The 23,426-nt window shown below is 56.2% G+C and overlaps 1 protein-coding gene across 8 annotated transcripts in view; it reads right to left on the bottom strand.

Moving 5' to 3' along the window:
* PRRC2B (proline rich coiled-coil 2B) overlaps nucleotides 1-23,426 on the bottom strand; it is an 81,731-nt gene that overhangs the window by 28,802 nt on the left and 29,503 nt on the right. For all 8 annotated transcript variants that reach the window (XM_045846231.1, XM_045846237.1, XM_045846233.1 and 5 more), the window contains exons 4-13: nucleotides 21,467-21,569; nucleotides 19,455-19,527; nucleotides 16,158-16,301; nucleotides 13,987-14,228; nucleotides 13,425-13,546; nucleotides 12,860-13,002; nucleotides 8,053-8,140; nucleotides 5,417-5,609; nucleotides 1,933-2,248; nucleotides 156-376 (exon numbers count right to left, since the gene is read on the bottom strand). In XM_045846231.1, coding sequence (XP_045702187.1) covers nucleotides 156-376; nucleotides 1,933-2,248; nucleotides 5,417-5,609; nucleotides 8,053-8,140; nucleotides 12,860-13,002; nucleotides 13,425-13,546; nucleotides 13,987-14,228; nucleotides 16,158-16,301; nucleotides 19,455-19,527; nucleotides 21,467-21,569 — 1,645 coding nt within the window. The remainder of the gene's footprint in view (nucleotides 1-155; nucleotides 377-1,932; nucleotides 2,249-5,416; nucleotides 5,610-8,052; nucleotides 8,141-12,859; nucleotides 13,003-13,424; nucleotides 13,547-13,986; nucleotides 14,229-16,157; nucleotides 16,302-19,454; nucleotides 19,528-21,466; nucleotides 21,570-23,426) is intronic.

The raw sequence follows: 23,426 nt of genomic DNA, 5'->3' as shown, positions 1-23,426 counted from the left end.
GCCAGAGCTGACCTTCCAAGGCCTGAAGTTCTGAGGTACAGCTCCTGGTGTGACTGGGAGATAGGAGGGTGGACTTATATTTGTTTCAGTGGAGGGGACATCCCTCAGCAATCAGGTCTGTTTACAAGGACCTTCTCAACGTTTTCTCTCTTTACCTGTTGTTGTTGTTGCTGCTGCTGCTGCTGCTGCTGCTGCTGCTGCTGGCGCTGGAACCGGGGAGGAAGCGACTTCTGGTACTTGCTGAACTCCTGTGCAGGGGACCCAGCCTCCCGGGCCCCCTCCTCACTGCTGCCGTTCTGAGCCACAGCTGCAGCAGCTGCGGGCGCTTCTTCTGGAAACGAGCTGGGGGCTTCCTGGGCAGAGAACTCGGGGGAGCCTACAGAACAAGCAACCAGAGAAACGACTGAGATGAGCTCACAGAGGCTCGGCCAATCGGATGTTTAAAAGCACATGCTCTTCCTTGTGGGCGCTGCCACCATGCTGGACTAGTCACAGCCCCGACCCCGGCACCACGCCGATGCTTCACGAGTCCCCACAGCATCACTCGGAAACAAAGAGTTCAGATGTCAGGTGCGCTGTCTGAGGTCACGGCACCAGCAGCAGAGCTGGGGTTTGGGTCCAGGTGACAGAGATTTCATTAAAAAGGACCCTAGTACATCAGCGAGCAGCCACAAGCTCAGTGACAGCCCACATGTCCACATCCCAACAGCCTGGCTCCACACGTCCAAAGGCCATGGGACCTGGGTACGGTGGCCTCTCCTGTACCATGGGGACAGCAGTGGTGCCTAAGTCACAAGGGATAATCCATGTAATATACTCAACGCAGCACCTGATAGGTCATAAGTGCTCAACACAACTGCCCACCACTCTCTCTAAAATTCCCTTCTTTCTCGTCACATCCCAGCTTTGCACCCTTTCTCCCGCCCCAGCTTTACTGAGGTACAACCGACACGTGCATTCTTCATTCAGCTGCGGGGGGCTGAGGGACCTAGCGCGGAGCTCCCAGGCCCAGGGATGTACTCAGGAAACACTGCAGGAGGGCGGGGCGGGTGCTGAGAAGCTCCTGAATCCCAGGCCTGCAGGCCCACCCGGGGACCAGTACCCACCGCCCACGCCCCCACCAAGCGGTCTCCACCCGGACCCCCTACCGCCCCGAAGTGAGGACCGGATGCCACACAGGCCTCGCTGGGACGTCAGGGAAAGGGCAGTGACGAGGGACTCGGACGGCCATCAGAGCAGCAACACGACCCCACCCGGGAAGCTCTCAGAGACCAAAACGCAGACCAGACGGACCCTTTTCTCCTGAAGGGCTGGCTTCAGCTGACGTCACTTAGAAACCACAAAGAACACAGCTGACTGTGTTCTGTAAAATGGCTCGAGGGCTGCCCTCCCTCCATCATACAGCGCCATGCAGCGTCTCTAAGGCGGCCACGGCATCCGTTCCTTCCGGCACGCCGAGACACATGCTCTCCAACGGCAGGGGGAAGGATCCTGCACTTCATCAAGTCCTGCGACGCCTGCACCTCTGGCCCATCTCTGGTCGAGCGGCGCAAGTAACGATCACAGTGATAATGACGACAGAATTGGTCCTGTTGCCAGGAAGGACACGCGTGATTTCTACACGCAGAAACTGCGCCAAGGGCTTCACGTCCCTCCCTCGCATGGCCCCGCAGCACGCAGGAAAGGACACGCTGCTAGCATCCCACTGCACAGACGCTGAGAACACAGGCCCCAGAGGTGAGGCGCAGAGCCATCCAGCCCCAACAGCTGAGACAGGGTGCGACTCCAGGCACAGACCTGGGCCGAAGCTTAACGCCTGCGCCTCTCCCCAAGGTCCTCCGCTGTAAGCCCTGGACAGCGCCAGGAAGCCAGGGAGATGCAAACGAGAGCCGCCCAGGGTTTCCCGTTCACGGGACGAGGCCCCCCGCTCACCTTTGCGGGCGACAGGGCCGTTCTCCTGCGGGGACACCTTCTCGGTGCCCGGAGACCGGGGCACTTCCTTCTCCACCTGCTTCTGGGCCTCGCTGGCCTTCTGAGCCTGCTTGCACTTCTGGTCCAGCTGTTTGAGCTTGGCGGCGCAGGCAGCCAGCCTCTCCTCCCGGGCCCGGCGCTCCTCCTCCTCCCGGCGCCTCCGGGCGCGCTCCACAGCCTCGGACATCTCGGACTGGATGAACTTCTGCCGCGGGGGCGGCTTGTCCTCTTTGTCCTCGACCGACTGCTGCCGGAACACGCTGACCGCGGAGGACTTCTGCCAGGAGAAGAAAGCCTCCAATGAAAGGAGGAGACAGGGCGACCCCAGGGCGGGGCCAGAGCTCTTCCCAAGACCCTTGGGCACCACCTTCGGGGGGGCGTGTCATCATGTGCCAGGTGGGCTGGCGCTTGAATCCTGCTCTGCCTGTGACTGCGTTTGGAAGGTCTGGGCAAGCGCCAAAGTTCTGCACCTCTGTTCGTCATTTGCAAACTGGGGACAGTATAGGAGCCTCTGGGACTGTGCAGAGGCCCTGAAGTGTCTGCCAGGCGCTCAGCCCTGGGCGGACACAGAGGGTGCTCCCGGCCCACGGATGCTCGCCACTCCGAAGGGCACCAGGGCTAGGCCCCCGCGCTGGCGAACAGGAGCTAAACAGCACACACTCTACTCCTTGCCCCGTGAACACCTACAAACCTCTGAGTGTACAGAGCCACGAGAAGTTGAAATTCATGACACATGGTTTCAAGATCATTCTTTGTGTAAAAACCAAAAGGTATCTCTAAGAAGAGCTGTTGCAGACGGTTCGTCCAGCCGAGCCTCTGCCTGGCTGCCAGGTACTGGACAACACCCAGGGGCCGAACACGCAGCGGGAAGAACTCAACACAGGACGCCTTCTCGCCGGTGTGCGGGGAGGGGAGTGCCGAAGGCCACGGCCACGGGATCCCAATGCGATGTGACTATCGCAACACACAGCTTCCTGCCGTGAGTGGAAGACGTACAGGACTGTCTTCCTGTACGGACAGGTGTACAGGATTGTGGCAAGTCACCGAACGTTGAAAAAAACAAGATCTATGCCTTTTCTTATGCGTTTTTTCTATCTCTACAAAAGCAATATGCCACACACTGAGTGGAGCCAGGGAGTTTTCTCCTACAAACTAACTTCTCCCAACCCAGAGACAACTGCCACAACCAAAAGATGAAGAACAACTACTTTGGAAACATGGAGGCAGTTTTCTCTGTTGAACGTGACCTTCTGTCCACACTCTGCCGTGGGTGTGCGCTGTCCCACAGCGCGGGCTGTAATTTCCCTAGACCCCCGATGGTCAGTCCCCTCCTGCAGACAACCCTGACTGCACGTCCTGACCGGGTCCATCAGAAAGTCCTAGCGATGAAGCAGCAGAATTATAGGCAATGTGGACATTGTTAAGACTAATGATGTGGCTTTCTAAACTGACCTAAGATTAGCTGTCATTTTATAGACTAAAGGTTCTGAAAAAGATCTGAATTACGACAATCTTTCCAAAACTCTGGGTGCATGGAATTTTACAGACTTCATCTTTGTGGATGCTACTCAGTTCGTTCACACAGCTGCTGTGAGTGAGGCAAAGGGAAGCCATGACTCGAACACTGCACCCAAAATAAGAACGCAACGCGGAGTGACTTCAGGGCGATCTCCGAAAGTAGCAACGTGTCCATCCCCTGTCCCGAGCACACAGTGCCTGGCACATGACGTGTACTCAACAGAAAGACCAAGGGTAAGGGGCACTTTCATTTTATGAGCAGATGTGGAACAGGAACCCTTTACGTAGCAAAGCGCATTGAAAATTGTTGCGTTTTGCCAAGTGTATTTCAAGCACTGCCTTTACTATTCCCAGTCTGGCCTCTCCTGAACAATTTAGTCCCAGAGTCATGAAACTTTGTGGCAAAACAAGGCCAGCATCTGCGACAGAGTCCTGGGGGCGGGGGGCAGGTGGCCAGAGGCCAGGCAGGGCAGGAAAGACGTCCATGTGGCAATGTGGCCCCAGCAGCTGGCTGAGGACGGGATTCCCAAGGGGAGACGGCCCAGCAGGGACATGCAGGGCATCCACGTGGGGCACGACGTCTGAGTGGGCGAGGAGGGCATCTGCGCAAGGGAGAGTGGTGGCAGGAACGGGGGACTGACTGCCGACAGGGGGCCTGACCACACAGGTGTAAATGTCAGGGACAGATGGGGGACAACTAGAGTGGACTCTGTGGGACTGGAGTGGTCACTGTGACTTCTAGCTTTCTGTGTAGACAGACGCAGAAGTAACGCAGACACACAAGCTCCCTGATTGTCCCCCAAGAGGACCCGGGGGCGGGGACACCCTGACAGCAGTGACACTCCTAGTTCCCACATGTGAGTTTCTGCACAGCAAGGACAGCTTCTGGGGCCAAGGCAGGGGAGGAAGGAAGCAGCCTAAGAAAACCTGTTCCACCAGAAAGCGAGGAACAGCACAGCAGAGGGTGGTGACACGCAGAAGGGCCGGGACGCCACTCAGAGAGGCTCTCAGCAGCCAAGTCAAAGACAGTTTTAGCTTCAAAACAATGAGAAACACAGACCTTAACTTACGGATGTAAATAAACTCAAAGTGGCATGAGAAACAGGGTATTCCAAGTCCCAAAGTGCCTGCCCACAAAATTCCTATCTGTTACGAATGTGGGAGAGAACAACACCACAGTGTGAAACTTGGCAGGTATCGCCGTAATCAAGTGACAATTGTCCGAGTGGGACAGAGACGAACTGTGGTCACCTGTCAGGATGCAACGAGAAGAGTCACATCATCAGAGAGATCCGAGCCAAAACAGGAAACCTCGATGCCAGCAGCGAGGACGGAGCAGACAAACCCACTCCGAGGTGCACTCCACAAGTAACTGGGCTGTGACCTCCCAAGGTGTCAAAGTCACTTGAAAGGCGGGAAAATCTGTTCTGAACCGATGGGCACGGCAGAGACAGGACCCCTGAGGTGGGGTGTGATTCTGAACTGGGTCCCTGTGTAAAGGCCATTCACACTAACAGGACAACTATTAAAAGGTGACAGCAGGGACATGTCCCTGCTAAGGTCCTGGCTGAGACTGGTTACTTAAGAGGACTGTCCTTTTGGGGGTATTACACTACCCAGGTGTTCCATGGGGGTAGCGCCTGGTCATGCGATGTCTCTTCAAATAGCCCAGGAAAAAGTATTCTTGGTATCATACCTCCAGCTTTCCTATATGTCTGTGCCTGTTTCAAAATTTCCAACAAAGTTTTTTAAATTTAAAAGAAGGCCCGTCCACCTAGGACTCTGAGAAGTGCAGCCACTGAACTCAGCGGCCAGCCGACCGGGTGCCTGCTGCGGTCTGTCTCCTGGGGGGCCGGCCACGCACGCGCGGGAAGGCTGCGTGCGCCCCCTGCTGGTCAGTCACAGAGCCCTTCCGGCGCCCCGGTACCTGGTAGTCAGGGCCTGACGTCCAGCTGTGAGGCTTCCTGGAAGGCGGCTGAGGTTCCGGCGCCTTCCGGATGGCCCGGGTCATGCCCGCCGTTTCGCCCCAGTCCTTTCCTTCCTCTTGGGCACGCTTGGCATCGGCACTGTCTGCAGAGCTCAGGGACAACTGCCGCTGGCCCCTGGGGTCCCAGCCGCTCCTAGGACAAACCGCGTACGCGTTAGTTTTCCCCGTCAGACCGACGCGGTCGGATCGCACTGGCCAGAGGCCCTTCTCAGTCAGCTGTCGGCGCACCGACGTCCTTCATCAGAACACACCCTACTCCACGCCCCCCCATGGGTGGCAGGACCTGCCCAGAACACCAGAACTGAGTCACTCTTCCACACAGGGCTCCAGGTAGTAAGTTTCACCCCCATTGCTTCACCTAATAGAAGGAAAAAAGGCTTTACCTTCCCCCCCATTTTAAAGAGCTGAAAACTGAGGCTCAGAGAGGCTGGGCAGCTGCTCTGCCGGGGAGGAGCTAACAGATGAAGGTCCTCCTTTACCACAAGAGCTCCTTGCCAGAACCCCTCTGCCTAGAGAGAGGTTCAACAGTGCCCCTCAGCACAGCCAAAGATGGCTGAGGCCCTCCTAAAGAGAGCGAGAGAGAAGCGCAGAGCACACAGCAGGGACCGGGGGCATTCCAGAGGGCAGCTCTGGGGCTGGAAGGTAAGGGGGTGCCGCGCAGGGCTCACCGTCACAGGTTGAGGTGCAAACGCGGGCTCTGGGGCAGAACGCACGTGCGCGCACCGAGCCCCTCTCGTGCGCCAAACAAGAGCCCCGTAACACAACAGGGGTTCAGAGAAGCGGGGCCAGGCCTGGCGGATCTGCGTGTCTGTGCATGTGCGAGCTCACACGTGCACATGATGCGGGGGGGGGGGGGAGGCAGGCAAGGTAGGCTGGGAGATCACAGCCACTCTGAGCAACTTGGGGGCCACACTCAGGCCCCTTCTCCACCAGAAAAGACCTGTCTTTAGAGGACGACTAGGCACAGTGTGAGGGCGAGAGCTGCTGGCCTCTGCATGGCCCGGAAAAGAAAGGATGCTGCCTGCCCCGAGGCTCCGGTCACAGTGAGCGGGGAGGGGTGCAGTCAAGGGCAGTTTCAGGAGTTACTGTGGTTGGGGACATGAAGATGGCAAAGGGGACTTGGAGCTTGTCACAGGAGTCTCGAGGTGGGGACTGGGCATCATCAACCAGTTCAGAAAATATAAAAAAAAAAGAGCAGGTTTTAGCCCTGGCTGGTGTGGCTCAGTAGATTGAGCGCAGGCCTGTGAACCAAAGGGTTTGATTCCCAATCAGGGCACATGCTTGGGTTGCAGGCCAGGTCCCCAGCAAGAAGCAACCACACATCGACGTTTCTCTCACTCTCTTTCTCCTTCCCTTCCCCTCTCTAAAAATAAATATATCTTAAAAAGAAAAACAGGTTTTAAAGTAGATTTAGAGAGAAGGTGCACACAATTAGAGGTGTCCTTGGTCATAGCCATTAGCAAACCTAGGTCCAAAACCCACGCCTAGCTCTTTCAGCTGAATATGCCATTAACACCAACAGAAAGAGACAAGAAACAGAATGTCCTACTGATCCAACAAATCTGCGAAATTTTATATCTTTGCCTTTGCCTTCAATTCCTGGTCACATTTCCTTCCGAGCTCAGTGTTCCAGGAACTGACCCACAGCCACTCCCCACGTGCATCCAAGGCTTCGGCTGAAAATCCAACAGCGCGAAAACAAGTGACAGAAGCCCCCACCAGCTAACGGCGTGCCATCGGAGAAGGAGTGGCAGCAGATCGTCACCAGCTTCCCCCAGGCGAGGGGCACTCACTTCAGGAGCTTTGAAGCGGAAGATGAAACAACACACAGAGACTTGCAGGCTCAACTACACAGACATTCAATCACTGACAATAAAATAAACAAAGGAAAACATTAAAGCCTTAATATCTAAGCAATATAAAAAATCACATCTCAGAGAAAACCGTAATAGATCTAACAGGTAATATAGGAAGAAAACAGGAGGTCTCCCATGAAAGAAAACGTTCATATTAGCTAGTACTCAAAAAAATGCACATTAAGTCAACCAAGGCACTACCTTTAAAGTGCCAGCCAGCACCACTGATACCATGGGTAAAAACAAGAGGGCCTAGAGGACCATCAAGTACTTTCCAAAGGGCACTATAAGAAAACCAGTGCCATAAAATAATCCAAAAAAAGAGAGAAAAGATTAATGTGATCTAAAAGTGCAGGAAACCTGGCACGCCCTGCTCACAGCTCCCCCCACCCAAGATTCCCAGCATGCCTTTGCACGCATGTCCCAGGCTGGGACGGCCCGGGAAGAAAGGAGTGAGTGAACCCAAGTGGTTTCCCGAACCGGCCGGCCACACAAGCCTGTGGGGGCACGCCACCACCCTCAGTCTGCAGAACACACTCGGGCGGAGCGCCGGAGCAGCGGCTGCCGTCACGAGCACTCCGCCCGGACGCCAGTCCGGGCTCCGCTCCCGAACGGCCCCATCCCCTCGCCTGCAAACCACACAGTGACCAGCCCTGGGAGGCCCTGGGAGCGGGCAGGTGCCCTGGGGCGTGCCGTAAGCACGGGGTGGGGGAGCCTTACCACTGCGGCCTGCCATCCTTCACGTCTTCCTCCTCTTCGTCATCACTGAACTTCAACTTCTCAGAATAGTCTACTTCCTCATGGAGGCCTACAGCAGGAGAAACACGGAAAATGAGAATTTCAGCCGCTGAGAGGGCCGGTCGGGAATTCCGCCAACCCACCCGGGGGCTAAGGCGCCCCACCCAGCTGCCACCGCCCGAACAAACTGCGGGTGAAAGTGAGGGACAGGGCTGGCATCTGCCAACAGCAGGGCAGCCCGGTCAGATTAATCTTCCCACGGACAAGAATTCTTGAATCTGGGCAAAATATTTAACAAATGTATTAGAAGGTACAGGAGAATGAGCAAAAGTAGGCAGAATCAGACAGGCGTTGACCCTGCGATACAGAGGCTCTGCCCACAAAATCTATGCATCACCACGCTGACCCAGGGCACCGGCCCCCACGCCCCGGGGGGGCGCCGGTGGCAGGCAGTGTCCGTCAACTGCTGAGTGGTTCACAAAATGCAGCAGACCCACACACGCTGCAGGTGACGAACCTTGAAGTCATCATGCTAAGTGCCAGACGCCAGACACAAAAGGCCACACATTATACGATTCCATGTATGTGACATGTCCCGGTGTAAATCCACAGAGACAGAAAGTAGATGAGCTGTCGCCGGAAAAGGAGTTTGAGTTTGGGTTGGTCTGTGGGGGAGGGGTGACTGGGGGTGACTGCTAACAGCAAAGGAGGAGTGTGTGTTTGAGTCTGTTTGGGGGGCATGGGGATGCTCTGGCACTGGCTAGTGGTGATGGCGGCACAAACCTGAGAACACACAAAAACCACTGAATCGTGTACTTTTTAAAAGGCGTCATTCCGATCTAAAAGCAGCATCAGACGTGACGAAGAAGCGAGTACAGTTACATGCCGTCTCCCAGATCAGCACTTCACACGCAAACCCGAGGGGCGGGCACCGGCAGCAAAGAGACGCCCTGTGACAACAGCACGTAAGTCAGAGCAGTGACACCGACACGGGACACGGCAGACTCCAGGACAAGACGTACTTGCTAGAGACAAGGAACACACGGACAGTTCAAAGTGCCCATGTCAGCCATGAAAAATATAAACGTGCACTGAGCCCAGTAAAATAAGTGAAGCAAAACCAGGAGAAAAGATACATGCACAACCACAGTGGAAAGTTTAACCCCTCGTTTTCAGTAGCCGACAGAACTAGACAGAAATATCAGTAAAGTATGTAAGATGTGGACTGACACCACCAGCCACCTGCACCGACCGATACTCACAGAACAGAGTCCCAAACAACCGCGAATGCACGTTCCTTTCCAGTGCGTTTGGAATATCCAAGACAGATCCCATCTTGGTCACAAATATGTCTAAATAAGTCTAAAAGATCCGAAATCATTCAGCGTACAAGCTCAGACTCAAGAATTAAATTAGAAATCTAGAAAATGCCAATAATGAAAATGAACAGATCAGTGACACAGAAAATAGAGAAAATTAAAGCCAAAAGCTGCCTCTTTGTAAATATTAATAAAACTAACGAGCCCCCGACAGGAGTGAACGAGAAAAAGAGGGAAAACCCAAGGAAGTGAAGCGGCCCGGCTGTCAGGAGTGGAAGAGCACGCGTCACCACAGGCGCCAGAGACGCCGGAGGAGCTGGGCTGCCGGCGGTCCGCGCCAGTAACCACCACCCAGAAGAAATGAGTGTGTCCTCTGAACAAGCCACCAAGAGCTGACTCAGGAATCTGAGCAGCCGCATAACTAATCAAACAAATAAAACTTTATCATCACAAATGTCTTCACAAAGAAAACTCCAGGGCTACCTTGTTCCACCGGCAAGTTTTATCAAACACTAACAAAAAAGAACAGTACCAATCTTACAGAAACTCTTCCAGGAGGCAGAGAAAGAAGAAACATTTTCCGAGTCATCTCATGAACCCACCATAACCTGGTATCAAAACCCGACAGACAGTAAAAGGAAAAAAAATTATAGACCAATATCCACCATAAACAGAGACAGCAAGAACCTCCATCAAAGAAATACCAGCAAACTGAATCAAGGCACACAGAAGCGAGTTTAGTCTAGGGATGCAAGGATGGTTCAGCATTAAAAAATAAATCAATACAATCCACAAGATTTCCAAAATAAAAGAGAAAAACTGTATGATCACGAAGATAGGAAAAGTCTTACATTCATCCCTGAGATCAGAAACAAAGAACTTGACATAGTGTTGTACTGGAAGTAACATGCCACAATAAAGCAAGAAAAAGAAAAGGCATGTAGTCTGCAAAAGAAGACATAAAGCTGTCCCTATTTATGGGCAAATGACTGTTCAGCGAGAAATGCTAAGAAATCAACAAAAACTAGTAAAACTAATGAATGTATTCATCAAAGTGTCTGGTACAAGGTACCAGAAAATCCACAAAAATCCGCTGTATTTCTACATAATGACATCAGACACTTAAAACCAAAACCTAAAAAAATGAGCAGTGCCATTTATAATGGCATCAAGGACTATAAAATACTAAGGAATAAACTTAAAAGATGGTCAAGGCCTCCACCCTAAAAACTGTGAAAGCTGCTGGGAGCAACGGAGCCCTCACGGATCCACCAGGCTCCTGGGTGGAAGATTCAAAGTTACGACGTCATTTACACAGAAATAAATTCAATACAGTCCTCACCAAAATGCCTGCAAGCTTTTTGTAAATACTGCCAGGCTGATTCTAAATTTATATGGGAATGAAATGAACTTAGTATTGTCAAACAATTTTTTAAAAAGCTGGAAAACTTACACGATGTAACTGGAAGGGTTACTAAAAGCTACAGTCTGGGGCTGGCATAAGGATGAATAAACAAACCGCAGGGTAAACAGGTCCAGAAATAGCCCCACGCTTACCAGGTCAGTTGATTTTTGGCAAAGATGCCAAAGCAATTCAATAGGGGAAGGAAAGTCTTACAAACAAATGGTGGAGAACAACTAATATTCTTACACAAAAAAATAAATCTCAACTCTTATCTTATAACACACACATCAATTAATTCAACACGGATCACAGACCCAAAAATAAAGACTTAAACCTATAAAACATGTCCCGGCTGGAGTGCCTCAGTGGATTGAGCACCAGCCTGTGAACCACAGAGTCCCCGGTTCGATTCCCAGTCAGGGCACATGCTTGGGTTGTGGGCCAGGTCCCCAGTTGGGGTTGTGCGAGAGGCAACTGATCAATGTCTCTCTCACACATCGATGTTTCTTCCCCTTTATTTCTCCTTTCCTTCCCCTCTCTCTAACAACAAGTAAATAAAATCTTAAAAACAAAAACAAAAAACTATAGCTCTGGCTGGTGTGGCTCAGTAGATTAAGCACCAGCCTGCAAACCAAAGGGTCACCAGTTCAATTCCTGGTCAGGGCACAAGCCTGGGTTGCTGGCCAGGTCCCCAGTAGGGGGCACTTGAAAAGCAACCACACACTTATGTTTCTCTACCTCTCTTTCTCCCTCCCTCCCCCTTTCTCTAAAAATAAGTAAAATCTTAAAAACAAACGAACTATAAAACATAAGGGAGTATTTTCACTACCAAGGGCAGTGTGGGGGAGGGCACACAAAGATTTTTTTAGACAAGACACAAAAGTAATAACCGTAAAACACAAACTCAGAAACTGCGTCACAATGAAAAACTTCTACTCATCAAAACAGTACTAAAAATGGCCAAGGCAGGCAACGGGGGACACTGTGTGTGAAATGTGAGTTGCAAAGGGCTTGTCCCACTCATGAAGAAAAACAGAGCTGTACCTGCCACCCAGTAGCACATGAAAACATGTCCATCGCCACCGGCCATTCGCGAAATGCAGAGTAAAAACACAGCGAGACCCTGACGCACCACTGCTGGGACGGCGGAAATCGCGAAGGCTGGCAGGGAGCGCTGTGAGCGCAGCTGGGGAGGCGGGAAGGCCACCAGGACACGGTCTGGGGAGTCCTTGTAAACCTCGCCACCTGCCTACCCTAGACCTAGTACTTCGCTCCCAGACACTGACTCAAGAGAAATGAGAACGCCATTCACGACGGAACTTCTGAATGGGAACACAAATCACAGTGTACTGATACAATGAAATAGATCCCAGCAATTAAAAGCAACTATGGGGTGTGTGTGTGTGTACACATCTGTATCTATCAACACCGACAAATCCACAGACGTGCCACCAGAGGAACAGCAGCGCGGCTCCACCGGCCTCAGCTCTGCTGGAGGCAAAGCTAACCTCCAGTGAGACCCCCAGAAGAGGGGGGCCCAGATGGCATGGGGGGGCTGACAGGAAGGGGCGGGGGTGCCAAGGCGAAGGCCCTCTGCCTTCACAGGGGTGAGCCACACAGGTTTCAACGGTTTGAAACTGTGCGATTGAGATGGGCGTCTTTCACGGTGATGAAAACGTACTTGAAAACAAACAAAGGTGCGTGAAAGAATGCAACTGGGGGGGACAGAGCCAGCGAGGAAGGCTGAAGGCAGGACCTGCGGAGGCTGGGAGCTCATCACACTCTTTTGCTTGGTTTACCTTTTCCATTATAAAGAAATCTTAAGAAATGCTAACAGCAAAATCTACCATGGCTCTAAGATCAAGACCAAAGACCAAAAGACCGGCTGACCGCCCACAGGGGTCTACTGGGGCCCTGCAGCCGCTCCCAGCCCCGTGCCCCAGTCCCCGCAGGCCCAGGAAGCCACAAGACAGAGCACGGAGTCTGGGCCTCGCTCAGCGGAGATGGACCTCGGTCCTGCCTCTCCACACCCACGGGCGGAAGCCCACCCAGAAACACCGCCCACCTGCCCAGCCGTCGTCGGCGTCGGTGTCCAGGTCGTCGAGGCCCTTGAGGTTCTCCGCCGTGATGATGGTGGGCCGCGGAGCACGCTCCACCAGCTGCCTCAGGGGGCGGGGCGGGCGAGTCATTCCCAGCCTGTTCTCTTTTCTGGTGAGAGAGAAACGAGTAAAGACTCTACACATACGGAAGCAAAACCAAATACCTTTCAAAAAACAAGCCCTAGACTGCAGAGGTTCCCATTTGCATTCAGTATTTAAGCTGTCTCCTCTGGAGAGAAATATGCAATAAACACACGGCAGAGAGAAGTCCCGCCTCATCTGCAGTTCTGTCACTTGGTGCTAATGCCTAGGGTGGTGGCAACCAGCACACGACAACATTTTATCGCTGCCAGGGACCGAAGGCATCACCCAGGCTCTCACCCGGGCCCCATCCCTGCCACCCCACACCCAGGGGCTCAGCGCCGGTCGCCAGGGGCACCGTGGTCCCCAGAGGACACGGCAGCCCGTTATCCTGTCCCGTCCCACCCCGGGGCTGCCTCTGCGTGCATGCCTGCAGTGCAGCGGCCTTACCCGTCCTGGTCGTTCATCTGGAACTGCCTAAAAGGGACACGGGGCTCTAGGCGGAGCTGGGGGAGGGGGAAAGATCCTCGTTCCGCTGTTCCCTGGTTCTCTGAGGACTGTGGCGAACACATCTGAAACACAACACGAACGAACAGGGTTTCCGGGCAGCGACCTGACAGCTCAGGCCCACTCCCATCAGAACTGGTTTCGGAAAACGAAAAGCAGGAAAAAGAAACAGGCAAGTCTTGGGGTTTCCCATTCGATCCTGCCACCATCTCCCCCATTTCTCTCCTGCTGTAAGCACATCTGGGGACTTGAGGCTTGGGGAAAACCTGCCTTTCCCCTCTCTGCAGAGCCAAGGCTGAAATCCCATCCACGTGGCCAGGGAAGGCGGCCAGAGGCCCTCGGGGTTTGGAAAGGGGCAGAGTGCGCAAAACGGGCGGGAAGCTCGGAGGGGGGCCAGGAGGGAGGGCCCAAGGGGGGCGCTCAGCCGCGTGACGCAGGTTCTGCTGGACGCGAACGGGCCGACTTCGCCGACTTCGTGGGGAAAACGCACACTCCGGAGACTTACAAAAGCAGGAAGCATGTCATGGTATGTAGGTGGGTGGTATGCGTTCCCCACAAACTGTGAAGCCCCTCTGCGAGCAGGCTGAGCCGGGCGGAGAGAGGGGTCCTTAGAATCGCTGGCGCCTGCCGAGGAGGGGGCTCCGTCTCCCGCACTCGAGTTCCTGCTGCCCAGCTCAGTTGGGGAGGCGCTCAGAGACGTGGCAGAAATTATGTTTCGCCCACCGCCCTCCCTCCAGCTTGTCACATCTGGAAATTGAAAGGGGGCAAAAAGGAAGAGGAAAGAGGGGGAAGGAGGGATTTTATGAGGTTCTGAAGGTCAAGGGACCCCCCTCATCCAGAAAACAAAAACAAAAACAAAAACAAAAACAAAAATACCCGCAAGCAAGAACAAAAACCAAACAAAAAGTGAAGAGCCGAGGTGACTGGTCAAGTCTGTGGGACGGGCGGGGCAGACACCGGGCCAATGAGCACGGACGTGCTGAGGGCGGGCTGGTTTCTCGAGAAACACCAGACGAGGCCCACTCGGGGAGCAGGCAGGGCGGACGAGGCGTGGTCTTCCCGGGCTGGTCGAGCCGCACTGCCAGCAGCCCACGGACCGGGACCGGGGCCGGGCGCCCCGGCGGAAACAGCCTTGGGGGATTTCTTCCACGAACACCGACCCAGCCCAGGCAGGGTCGCACTGTGCTCCACTCTGGACTTGACATTAAGGCACCGCGACTTCTGACACGTGTTCAAATTCTGTTTAGCCACGGCACCTCTAGTCAGAGACCTCCCCAGTTCGTGAGACAAAGCAGGGCCTGCGCTCACCCTGCCTGTTCCCGCACCGCCCGGAGAGGCCCTCCCGCAGGGCACAGGTGCAGGCCTGCTGGCCCTCTGGCTCCCTTTGAGGACAGCACTGTCCCCTGCCAAGTGCAGCAAGACCTGGGGGGACTGCAGGCCAAGGGGGAGCCGGGTGAGTCCAGTGACTCCCCTCCACAGTCCACTTGTGGTTCGGGGGTGAAACACACCAAGTCCCCGAGTATGCGACCCCTAAGGACAGGAGCCACGAGCCTGGGTTCCGCCCTAGCTCTTCGACCTGCCCTCACGCGTGCTCTCTCGGTGGCCACCCCCGCTGTCTGCTCTTTCGTCTCCCAGGTGAGGAGATGGCACTGCTCCTAGAAGCTTCTCCTACTTGTAAACTTTTGTAGTCCTATAAAGCAACTTTTTTTGGGGGGCGTAGAGGGTAAAATTCTTACTCACTCTCCAAGAAAGGAGAGGGACATGTTGTGGAGAGATACGCCAGTCACAACTCATCTTAATTAAATGCAGAAAGTTATAATTCTTGGCCCAAGGAACCTGAAGACACATTTGGAACGGACAGAAGGCCCCTGAGGAGGCGTGGTGTGAAGCAGAGCCGCAGAGAGCACTTCCCTTGCGGGGCGCCGGCTGACGCCAGCTGCCTCGGGACGTCAGCAAGACAAGCAAACACATGTGCCTCACGTTTCAAGACCTGATCAAGCACATCCCCAAACACCTCCCCCCACCCCCCCAAAACCAAGAGTCATTTCAGTCTCCGGTGAGAACAGACAGAAAATCTCTTTCCTAAACACCTTCAACTCTAACCACCCAAGGCCTCTAAAAAAATATTAACAGCAAGTATCACCTCACAATCCTGCCGACTCCTTGGCCAGACCCCAAAGGGGGGGGGCGGCCTGGAGACAGTGCGGAGCAGGCCACCTGTGGGAGCGCACTGCAGAACAGATATGCTAGAGTGGCTGGGGGTGGGGAGGCCTGGAAGGCAGACCTTTAACAAACCCCGCAGTGATCCTGACGGGATGCAGCTGCTCTGGGAACCAAGGGCTTAGAGCACCAGCTCCTGAACCAGGCACCGGGGCTGGCCGGCCTCACCGTGAGCACCAAGCACAGCAGACCTAACTGTCTGATGACAGCTGGGGAGGCACACAGGCCCGCCTGACCCGAAGGCCAAGAAAGGCATGGCCTGCAGACCAGCCAGGGGAATGCGCCCAGCAGACGCAGGGCCGGGCACGGCGTCAGCAACCGCGCTCTCCAGGCCTGGAGCCAGCCCCAGAGCGACAGCTGTCTGAGAGCCCATGCACTCTGTCCTGAGAGAGCAGGAAGGGAAGGAGTGATCCTGCTGTCCCCACATGTGCCCACAAGGGGCTGCAGGTCACTTACTCTGAGGGCGGAGGCTTGGTCCTGGCCCATACGACAGATCTAAGACGCCCTTTTCTTTGCCAGCCTTGTCCTGCCCTCCAGCTGCTTTCAGCGTCGGAAATTCCTCGGGAGAGAAGGATAAGAGTCGGCTTGAGGCCCTTAAACCTGTTAAGAAAACCGGAAAGACTTATGGAGCACGTGAGGTCGGCACAGCAGTCCCTGGCTTCAGCACCTCCACGCACTGAGGGCCACGCTGGCCGGAAGGGGGCTTTGGAAGCGCGCTGCGGCGGGCTGGCCTCTGTGCGGTCAGAGAGGCGCTGGGCTCCCCGAGGGTCCCCAGACACTACCCGACGGGGGCTAGGTGCAAAGGGCATGGGGGGAGATACTGTAGCTGCTCCAGCCCAGGTCCCCCCGGCTCCTGGCAGAAGACAGTAAGGTCCTCCTGGAGGCCTGGACGGTGGTCTCTGGCAAAGTCAGCGTCATGTGGAGGTAATGCGAAGAGCAGGTGCCCCCTGACCCCAGAGACCTCAGCCCCAGATTTACGTTCACGAGCACCTGCTCATTTCTCTGACCTGCCCAGGTCACCATTTTCCACAGCATTCCCCCAGCCCTGCGAGGCCAAACACTCCACTGCTGTGACCCTGGGAGCAGTCTCCTCGTTCTGTCGCTCAGCCACCAGCACCAGAAACCGCTCTAGAGAAGTCTCTCCGTCCTTCCGTGCCTCCCGCTCACAGCGCTCAGCAAGGGGAGCCTGCAGTCCTGCCCCAGGTGAAGAGGCAGCAAACGACCCGGGGAAGGGCCCAGACGGGGAGCTGGTCCCTCCATCCGGAGCACACGCACATGCCCTGCGCCACGTGAGCAGCCGAGTCACACAGCGCAGCGCCCGGCTGTGGCACGCCCTGCTCCCTGGGCAGCAGAGCTAAACCGCCCTTGGCACATTCTCGGCACCACCGGTGCATGGACCTGTTACCTGGGCCGAGTTGCCAGGAGGCGCAGTGGGATCAGAGTTGAAGCACAGGCGGCAATTCACTCGCCATCCCACTCAGTGAAAAGGTCCAGGGCCAGATAGGCCTGCCAGGACCACTACTGGACACACCCCTCGGCGGCGATGAGCCTGAGAGGCTGTCTCCAAGGGTCACAAAGGAGCCCCACTGTGCTGTGAAGGGGGCTCTGACTCCCACAGTCGCTGCATTATGTTAAGAATTCGCAAGATGAGCCCTGGCGGGTGTGGTTCGGTGGACTGAGGGTGACTGGTTCGATTCCCAGTCAATGCACATGCCTGGGTTGTGGGCCAGGTTCCCCAGTAGGGGGTGCCCGAGAGGCAACCACACATTGATGTTTCTCTCCCTCTCTTTCTCCTACCCTTCCCCACTCTGAAAATAAATAACATCTTTAAAAAAAAATAGTGGACACATCTGATTTACTTAAAATCCCAGGCTGCAGAAAGCCAAAGAGCCAGTGTGAACAGTCCAGCAAGTGCGCATTAATACACCTAGGCAGAGACCTGATTTGAGGGACCTGCTCTGCCTGTCCCAGCCCCTCCCCCTCCAGACCGGAGAACCCACAGGGGCAGGACCAAGCCTCCCTGGCCTGCGTGAAGCCAGGAGCACTGGGGCTGTACCCACAGCTCCACTGGCACACAGACTGGCATTGTCACTCCTCCTGGACACTGAGGAGCGAGCCGTCAACTACCCTGTGGTGCCAACTTGTAAGGGACGTGTCCTTTGGGCGGGGGTGGGGGAGATCAGGGAAGGCAGGACAAGACATGCAGCTCTTTTTCTAATATAATAAAAGCTAGGCCAGGCGAAGCCTGGGCTGGCATGGCCACGCCAAAGGCCGAGCTCGGACAAGGCAGCTCACGCTGCTCTCCAGATTCACCCTCGCACCACCACGCCCAAGCCAGCCCAGGGGCAGCGCCTGGTTTGGTCTGCACAGGGTGCCAGAAGTATTCGAGCTAACGTGGGAAAGTCAGAAGAGCTGGAAAGTCTGGGACGTCTGGCCCTGACTGAAGGTCGCCAGCTCCGTTCCTGGTCAGGGCGCATGCCTGGGCTCTAGGTGTGTGGGGTGCGTACAAAAGGCAACCAAAAGGCAACCGACTGATGTTTCTCTCTCACGCTGATATTTTTCTCCCACCCTTCCCCCCTCTCTAAAAATAAATAAAATATTTTTTAAAAAAAGAAAGAATTAAAGAAAAGCAGCCCTGGCTTGTGTGTCTCAATGGATTGAGCACAGGCTGCAAACCAAAGGGTCACCGGTTCGATTCCCAGTCAGGGCACAGGCCTGGGTTGTGGGCCAGGTCCCCAGTGGGGGCCACTCGAGAGGCAGCCACACATGGATGTTTCTCTCCCTGGTCCTGGCTGGTGTGGCTCAGTGATTGAGCATCAGCCTACAAACCAAAAGGTTACCATTCAGTCCCCAGGCGGGGCACATGCCTGGGTTGTGGGCCAGGTCTCTGGTTGGGGGCGTGTAAGAGGCAGCTGATTGACGCACGTCTCGCGCATCGATGTTTCTTTCCCTCTTCCTCCCTCCCTTCCCCTCTAAAATCTTTAAAAAAAAAAAAGAGAGAGAGAGAGAGAAAAGAAAAAGAAAAATCTGGATTTCTGGCTTCTCTCAAAAACACTGCTAACTCTGGGCCTGCCTTCTGATGGGCAGCAGTCGCCCGCCGGAAGGGAGCCTGGTGACCTCCGCTCCAGCCCCACCGCTCCAGCCCGGACGCGGGAGCTGTCTGCCTGCCTTGTTCCGTGTTTACGTGGAACCCTGAGCGATGCCCCCTCCGCTCCTGCCCCCACTCCCCCACTGCAGGACCAAAGCAGCTGGCCGCCCCCACCTCCACGTGCCCCAGGTCAGGCCCGGCACCCACGGCGACACACCCCACGCCGCCCTCTGAGCGCTCGGCCGTGCTGCCCAGCAGCGGGTGGCTCGGTCCACGGGGCTGGCTGGTCTATAAACCCAGGCCTGAGGCGAGCACGCCTCACAAGACCTCCCTGTGGCCCCCGGAGAGAGGAGGTGACGTGTACTCCACTGGCGGCACAGCCGAAGGACGGAGCGGCGGGCCAGCTGCCCAGGCCCCCCCCCACACCCCTCAGAAGGGAGTTTTAGCCCTAACACCCAATGAGACCCAAGAGCTGACACGCCTCCAGAATCAGCGCTTCCTCACCTGGCGCAAAGGTGAGGGTCCCATCCCCCAGAGCAGTGACTCCCAGGTGAGAGACTCCGCAGAGCTTTGGGCCAAGGATGAGCCAGGCCCACTGGAGCGGACCGGAAAAGGTGCGCGTCCCTCCTGCCCAGCACCCAGTGCCCCCTCGCTCACTCACTCACCACCTTCGTGTCCTGCTGGCTTTCCATTCAGCTGTGCCCATGACTTTGGTCCACCTGGCACTGAATTTGTGTTCTGAAAAAGGGAAGAGAATGAGGAGAGAGCCGGCCCCATCGGTCTGCCACCCAGCCCCCGAGCAAGCTGGGACAAGGTGCCACGTTCCGACGAGGGTGGGATGGAGGGGGAGTGACCGGTCTGGAGTCGCACCGTGAGTTACACGGCCAAGCCAGGACTCACGCCTTCACGCCGTCAGGTCGCCTGCCCGCACAAAGCTGCCCTGCTTGCTCCAGAGGCAGAGAACAAGCCTAATTCTAGCACGGGTCTCAGAACCCCGGGCCAAAACCATGGGGACCAGAACACAAACTCGGGAAAGCCAACCCTCAGCTGGAGGGCCCACTGCACCCCTTTCCTAACCACTGCCGCCCCACGAGGCACAGCTCCCCACGAAGCAGGACTTGCCTGGTTCGGCCTCGGTCCGGCTGATAGCCTTTGCTTATCAAAGCTCCCTGCGGGTAGGCATTATGCTGGCACCAGGTTAGGCACCAGGTCAGACAACTACCCCTTCCCACAACCCTCCTTGCCAGTCCACACCCCGCCGCAGTGGCCGCCACCCTCGGGGCGGCCACTGCCTGCTTCAGTGCAGGGCTGACCCGCTAACAACCCATTCGCTCCTCAGGAGCTGTTCAGACTGCTGACACAGTGGCCCGGAGTGCCCCCCGTCTCCCCACAAGACCACACTCGAGGGGCGGACAGCTGGGGTTGGACAGTCCCTCGAGGAGGGACGCCCGTCCCGACCGAGCAGGGAGCAGGGTGCGCCAGGCCCAAGGCCTCAGAGCGGCCACCTGGAGCCTGTGACCGAAGGCCCGACAGTGGAGGGGCACGCCTGCAGGCCCAGGGGGCCACGAACACTGCCGGCGAACCTCGTCCCGAGAGCAGAGCTCCTGCGTAACCTCTGAGGTGAGGTTCTAGATATTGGGGGCCCCTTCTTACCACCTCTGCCTACAGGAGAAAACCAGGCAACAGCCGCAGGGAGCTGTCAGTTCCAAACGCTGGGACACACACCCGCTCAACTCCACACACTCAACAGGTCCCGCCGGATCTGTGCCAATAACTATGGCGCCTGACGTGACGGGATTTCTCTTTTTTCCCTTTAATTTCAGAAGCGCAGTTTGGTGTCGGGGAGCTGCAGGGGGCCTTCTCGGACCCCTACTGCCCAGGCAGCAAAACGAAACTGCAGTATGAGCTGTTGTCAGAGAGCTGGTGAATGCCGGGTCCCCGTGTCCCGGTTTCTTTCCATCTAAAAGACTCAACGCCGCTCAGCCAGGTTTCCGGCTCCCCGCTGAGTCCAAGCCCCTGCCGGCCCCTGCAGCCCAGCCCCAGGCCCCAGGGGCCTGCGTGCATCAGCTCCTGCTCAGTTACACACGTCTCTGTTCAGAACGGCATCTAAATGCACGAACAAGCAAACGACCGATGACAGCCGGGTGCTTCCCAGGTGTGCTCTGAGGCACCGCTGGTCCCCGGGACAAACCAGTCTGGGATCCGCCGTCCCGAGGCCGTCTTCCCAACCAGCCGGGGCACACGTGAGCATGTTCCAGGCCGGACAAGACACCCAGCAGCAGGGGAGCCAGCTGGATTTCGTTTCCCCGACTCGCCTCTCTCGCGCCCAGCACTCTCCGTCTGCCGTACGGCACTAGACTCCGCAGAGCACATCTAGGGGAACCCGGAGCAAACCCGGCCTAGCCTGGGCGGCCTCACCACCACGAAGCCAACAGGAACCAAACTGGGCGTCTGCATTCTGTCTAGCGGGGGTCTCCTCCAGAAGGTGCAGGTTACATCACTGCTTCTCTGACCACCACAGTCTCCTGGACTCCTTTCCCAAAGTCCCCATCGGGTCTGCCCTTGGCACAAGCAAGTCATGCAAAACCACCCTCCCGGCGACAGCTCCCACCCTAGCAGCAGGCTGTCAGGCGGCTCCGCCGTCGGGACAGCATCAGGGTGGGCCCCCAGCACCTACCTCCTGACTGATTGGCTGTGTCGGCTTCTGTAAATTGGAGACAGATTTCTGCAAACCCGGCTGCGGCAGCAACTCCGGCGGCTGAGAGGCCGTCGCACTGGAACTGGACAGAGGGACAAAGGGCGAGGGTCAGACCTGGAACAGGCCGCAACAACTTGGTCCCTCTTTCTAAACCCACAGCTGCCTCCTGGGGGCAGCCATCCTCCAGCCAGTAGAAGCGGCACCTTCCCCAGCAGACACTTAAGTAAGGTGGCGAAGACCAAAGAGAACTGAACCATGTCCGAGGCCTGCTCACGGACCCCTCACAGGGCAGAACAGCCCTCTGCCCCCGTGGGGCCTCTGTCTGCAGCAGCTGAAAGCTCACTGAGAGCCGAGAAGTCACGGAGTCTTTGCCAACGGGGAGACAGTCACTGCGGGGAGGGGGCTCTGGACCCCGACCCCCTGACCAAGAGCTCACAGCAACTCAGGGGGCCAAATGCTTTGAAACAGCAAATTTTTTAAAACTTTATCTTGGCTTGTAAAAAAATACACGCCCATAGTAAAATAAATTGATAAACATATATAGCACAGAACTGATCGTGACCTCAGCCTCCAGAGAGAACTCGGAGCAGAGTCTCCTCTACAAAACACAGTCTTTTTAACTCGCGTGGAACAGCGCCACTTGTCAGCTCCGTGACCCCACTTCCACTCCCTCTACCATCTCGTCGTGACAGCACGCGGGCACCCGCCTCGGCCTTTCAGGGACCCAGCACGACTGGTGGCCCTGATGCACCGACCTCCACTTTTCTCTATCACAGACAGAGCTGCAGTGAGCATTTCTGTATCTTCGCACGCTTTCGTGAAGCAATTCAGTAGTGTGCACTCTCAGAAATGGAACCGCTGGGTCAAAGCCGTCCAGAAATGTAAGACACCGCCACACTGCCCTCCCAAGGAGGCCGGTCAGTTCACACCCCACAGGCGGCCCCGGAGCAGGAGGCAGAGGGGCCCGAAGGCAGGCTTCTGGGTCTCGGCAGCCTCCCAGCCGCCCTCTCTACGGACCCTCCTCCCCACGGGGTGCGAGGAGGGCGACCGTCCACTTGGCCGGAGTCTGCCCGCCACCGGTGGTTCATCTGTAAGCTCCAGACTCTCTTCCAAGTTAACTTAGCCCAACTGACTCACCACCACACGTGACCATCACAAGATGAAGGCCACTCATCCCCTCTCGCGTGACCCTCTACCTATACCTACAGCAAGCTTCCGGGAAGTGTCACTGAAGTGTTCTCCAACTGCGCAACTGTGCCCCCTGCCCACTGTGCCAACCCTGACACCCCAAGGCCGGCGTGGCCCAGGACAGCAGTGGGCCAGGCCTGGGGCTGCCGCCTCCCGTCTCCTGCGCCGACTCTGCCCCTCCCCGGCAGATGTGCCCCCCCAACCAGCCTCACGGAAGCCGCCACCCGGTGCCGATGCTTGGTGAGCACAGATGAAGGCAGGGGGCAGCACCTGGTCCTCTCTAGAACTTTCGACAGCACAGGCATTTCACAGCCTATTGGAACATGCGATGGCCCTTTCACTGCAGAGCGTGCAGCGTCCACGTTAGAGTGAGGACAGCAGGAGCCGACACCCACCAGCACTTCCTCCGCCCTGAGCTCCCTCTGGGCTGGTGCCGTCGCACCCGTTTCTCGGCCGCCCCCGGGGCCAAGGTTCTCACTTCACAGGACAACGAAGCTCGGACGTCACACGATTCCCCAGGTTCCACGAAGCTGATGAATCACCTGGCTGGACACCACACACACACCTGCCCCTTCGGAAGCCGCACTGCACCATCAAGCAGCACGATCCCTGAGCACACTGTCAGAAAGAATCTGAATCCGCTCCTCAGGCCCTCTCTCTTTCAGCTGCTCGTGCAGCACGACCCTCTGACTGAATCATTCGCTCACTCTCTACACCCCGTCTGAAGTGAGCGCAGGAAGTCTCATAAAAG

This window comes from Phyllostomus hastatus, unplaced genomic scaffold (genome assembly GCF_019186645.2).
Source record: "Phyllostomus hastatus isolate PE091 unplaced genomic scaffold, TTU_PhHast_1.1 phas_contig_495, whole genome shotgun sequence".
NCBI lineage: Eukaryota > Metazoa > Chordata > Mammalia > Chiroptera > Phyllostomidae > Phyllostomus > Phyllostomus hastatus.
The sequence above is the reverse complement of the archived record's forward strand: the minus strand, read 5'-3'. Positions and strand labels throughout refer to the sequence as shown.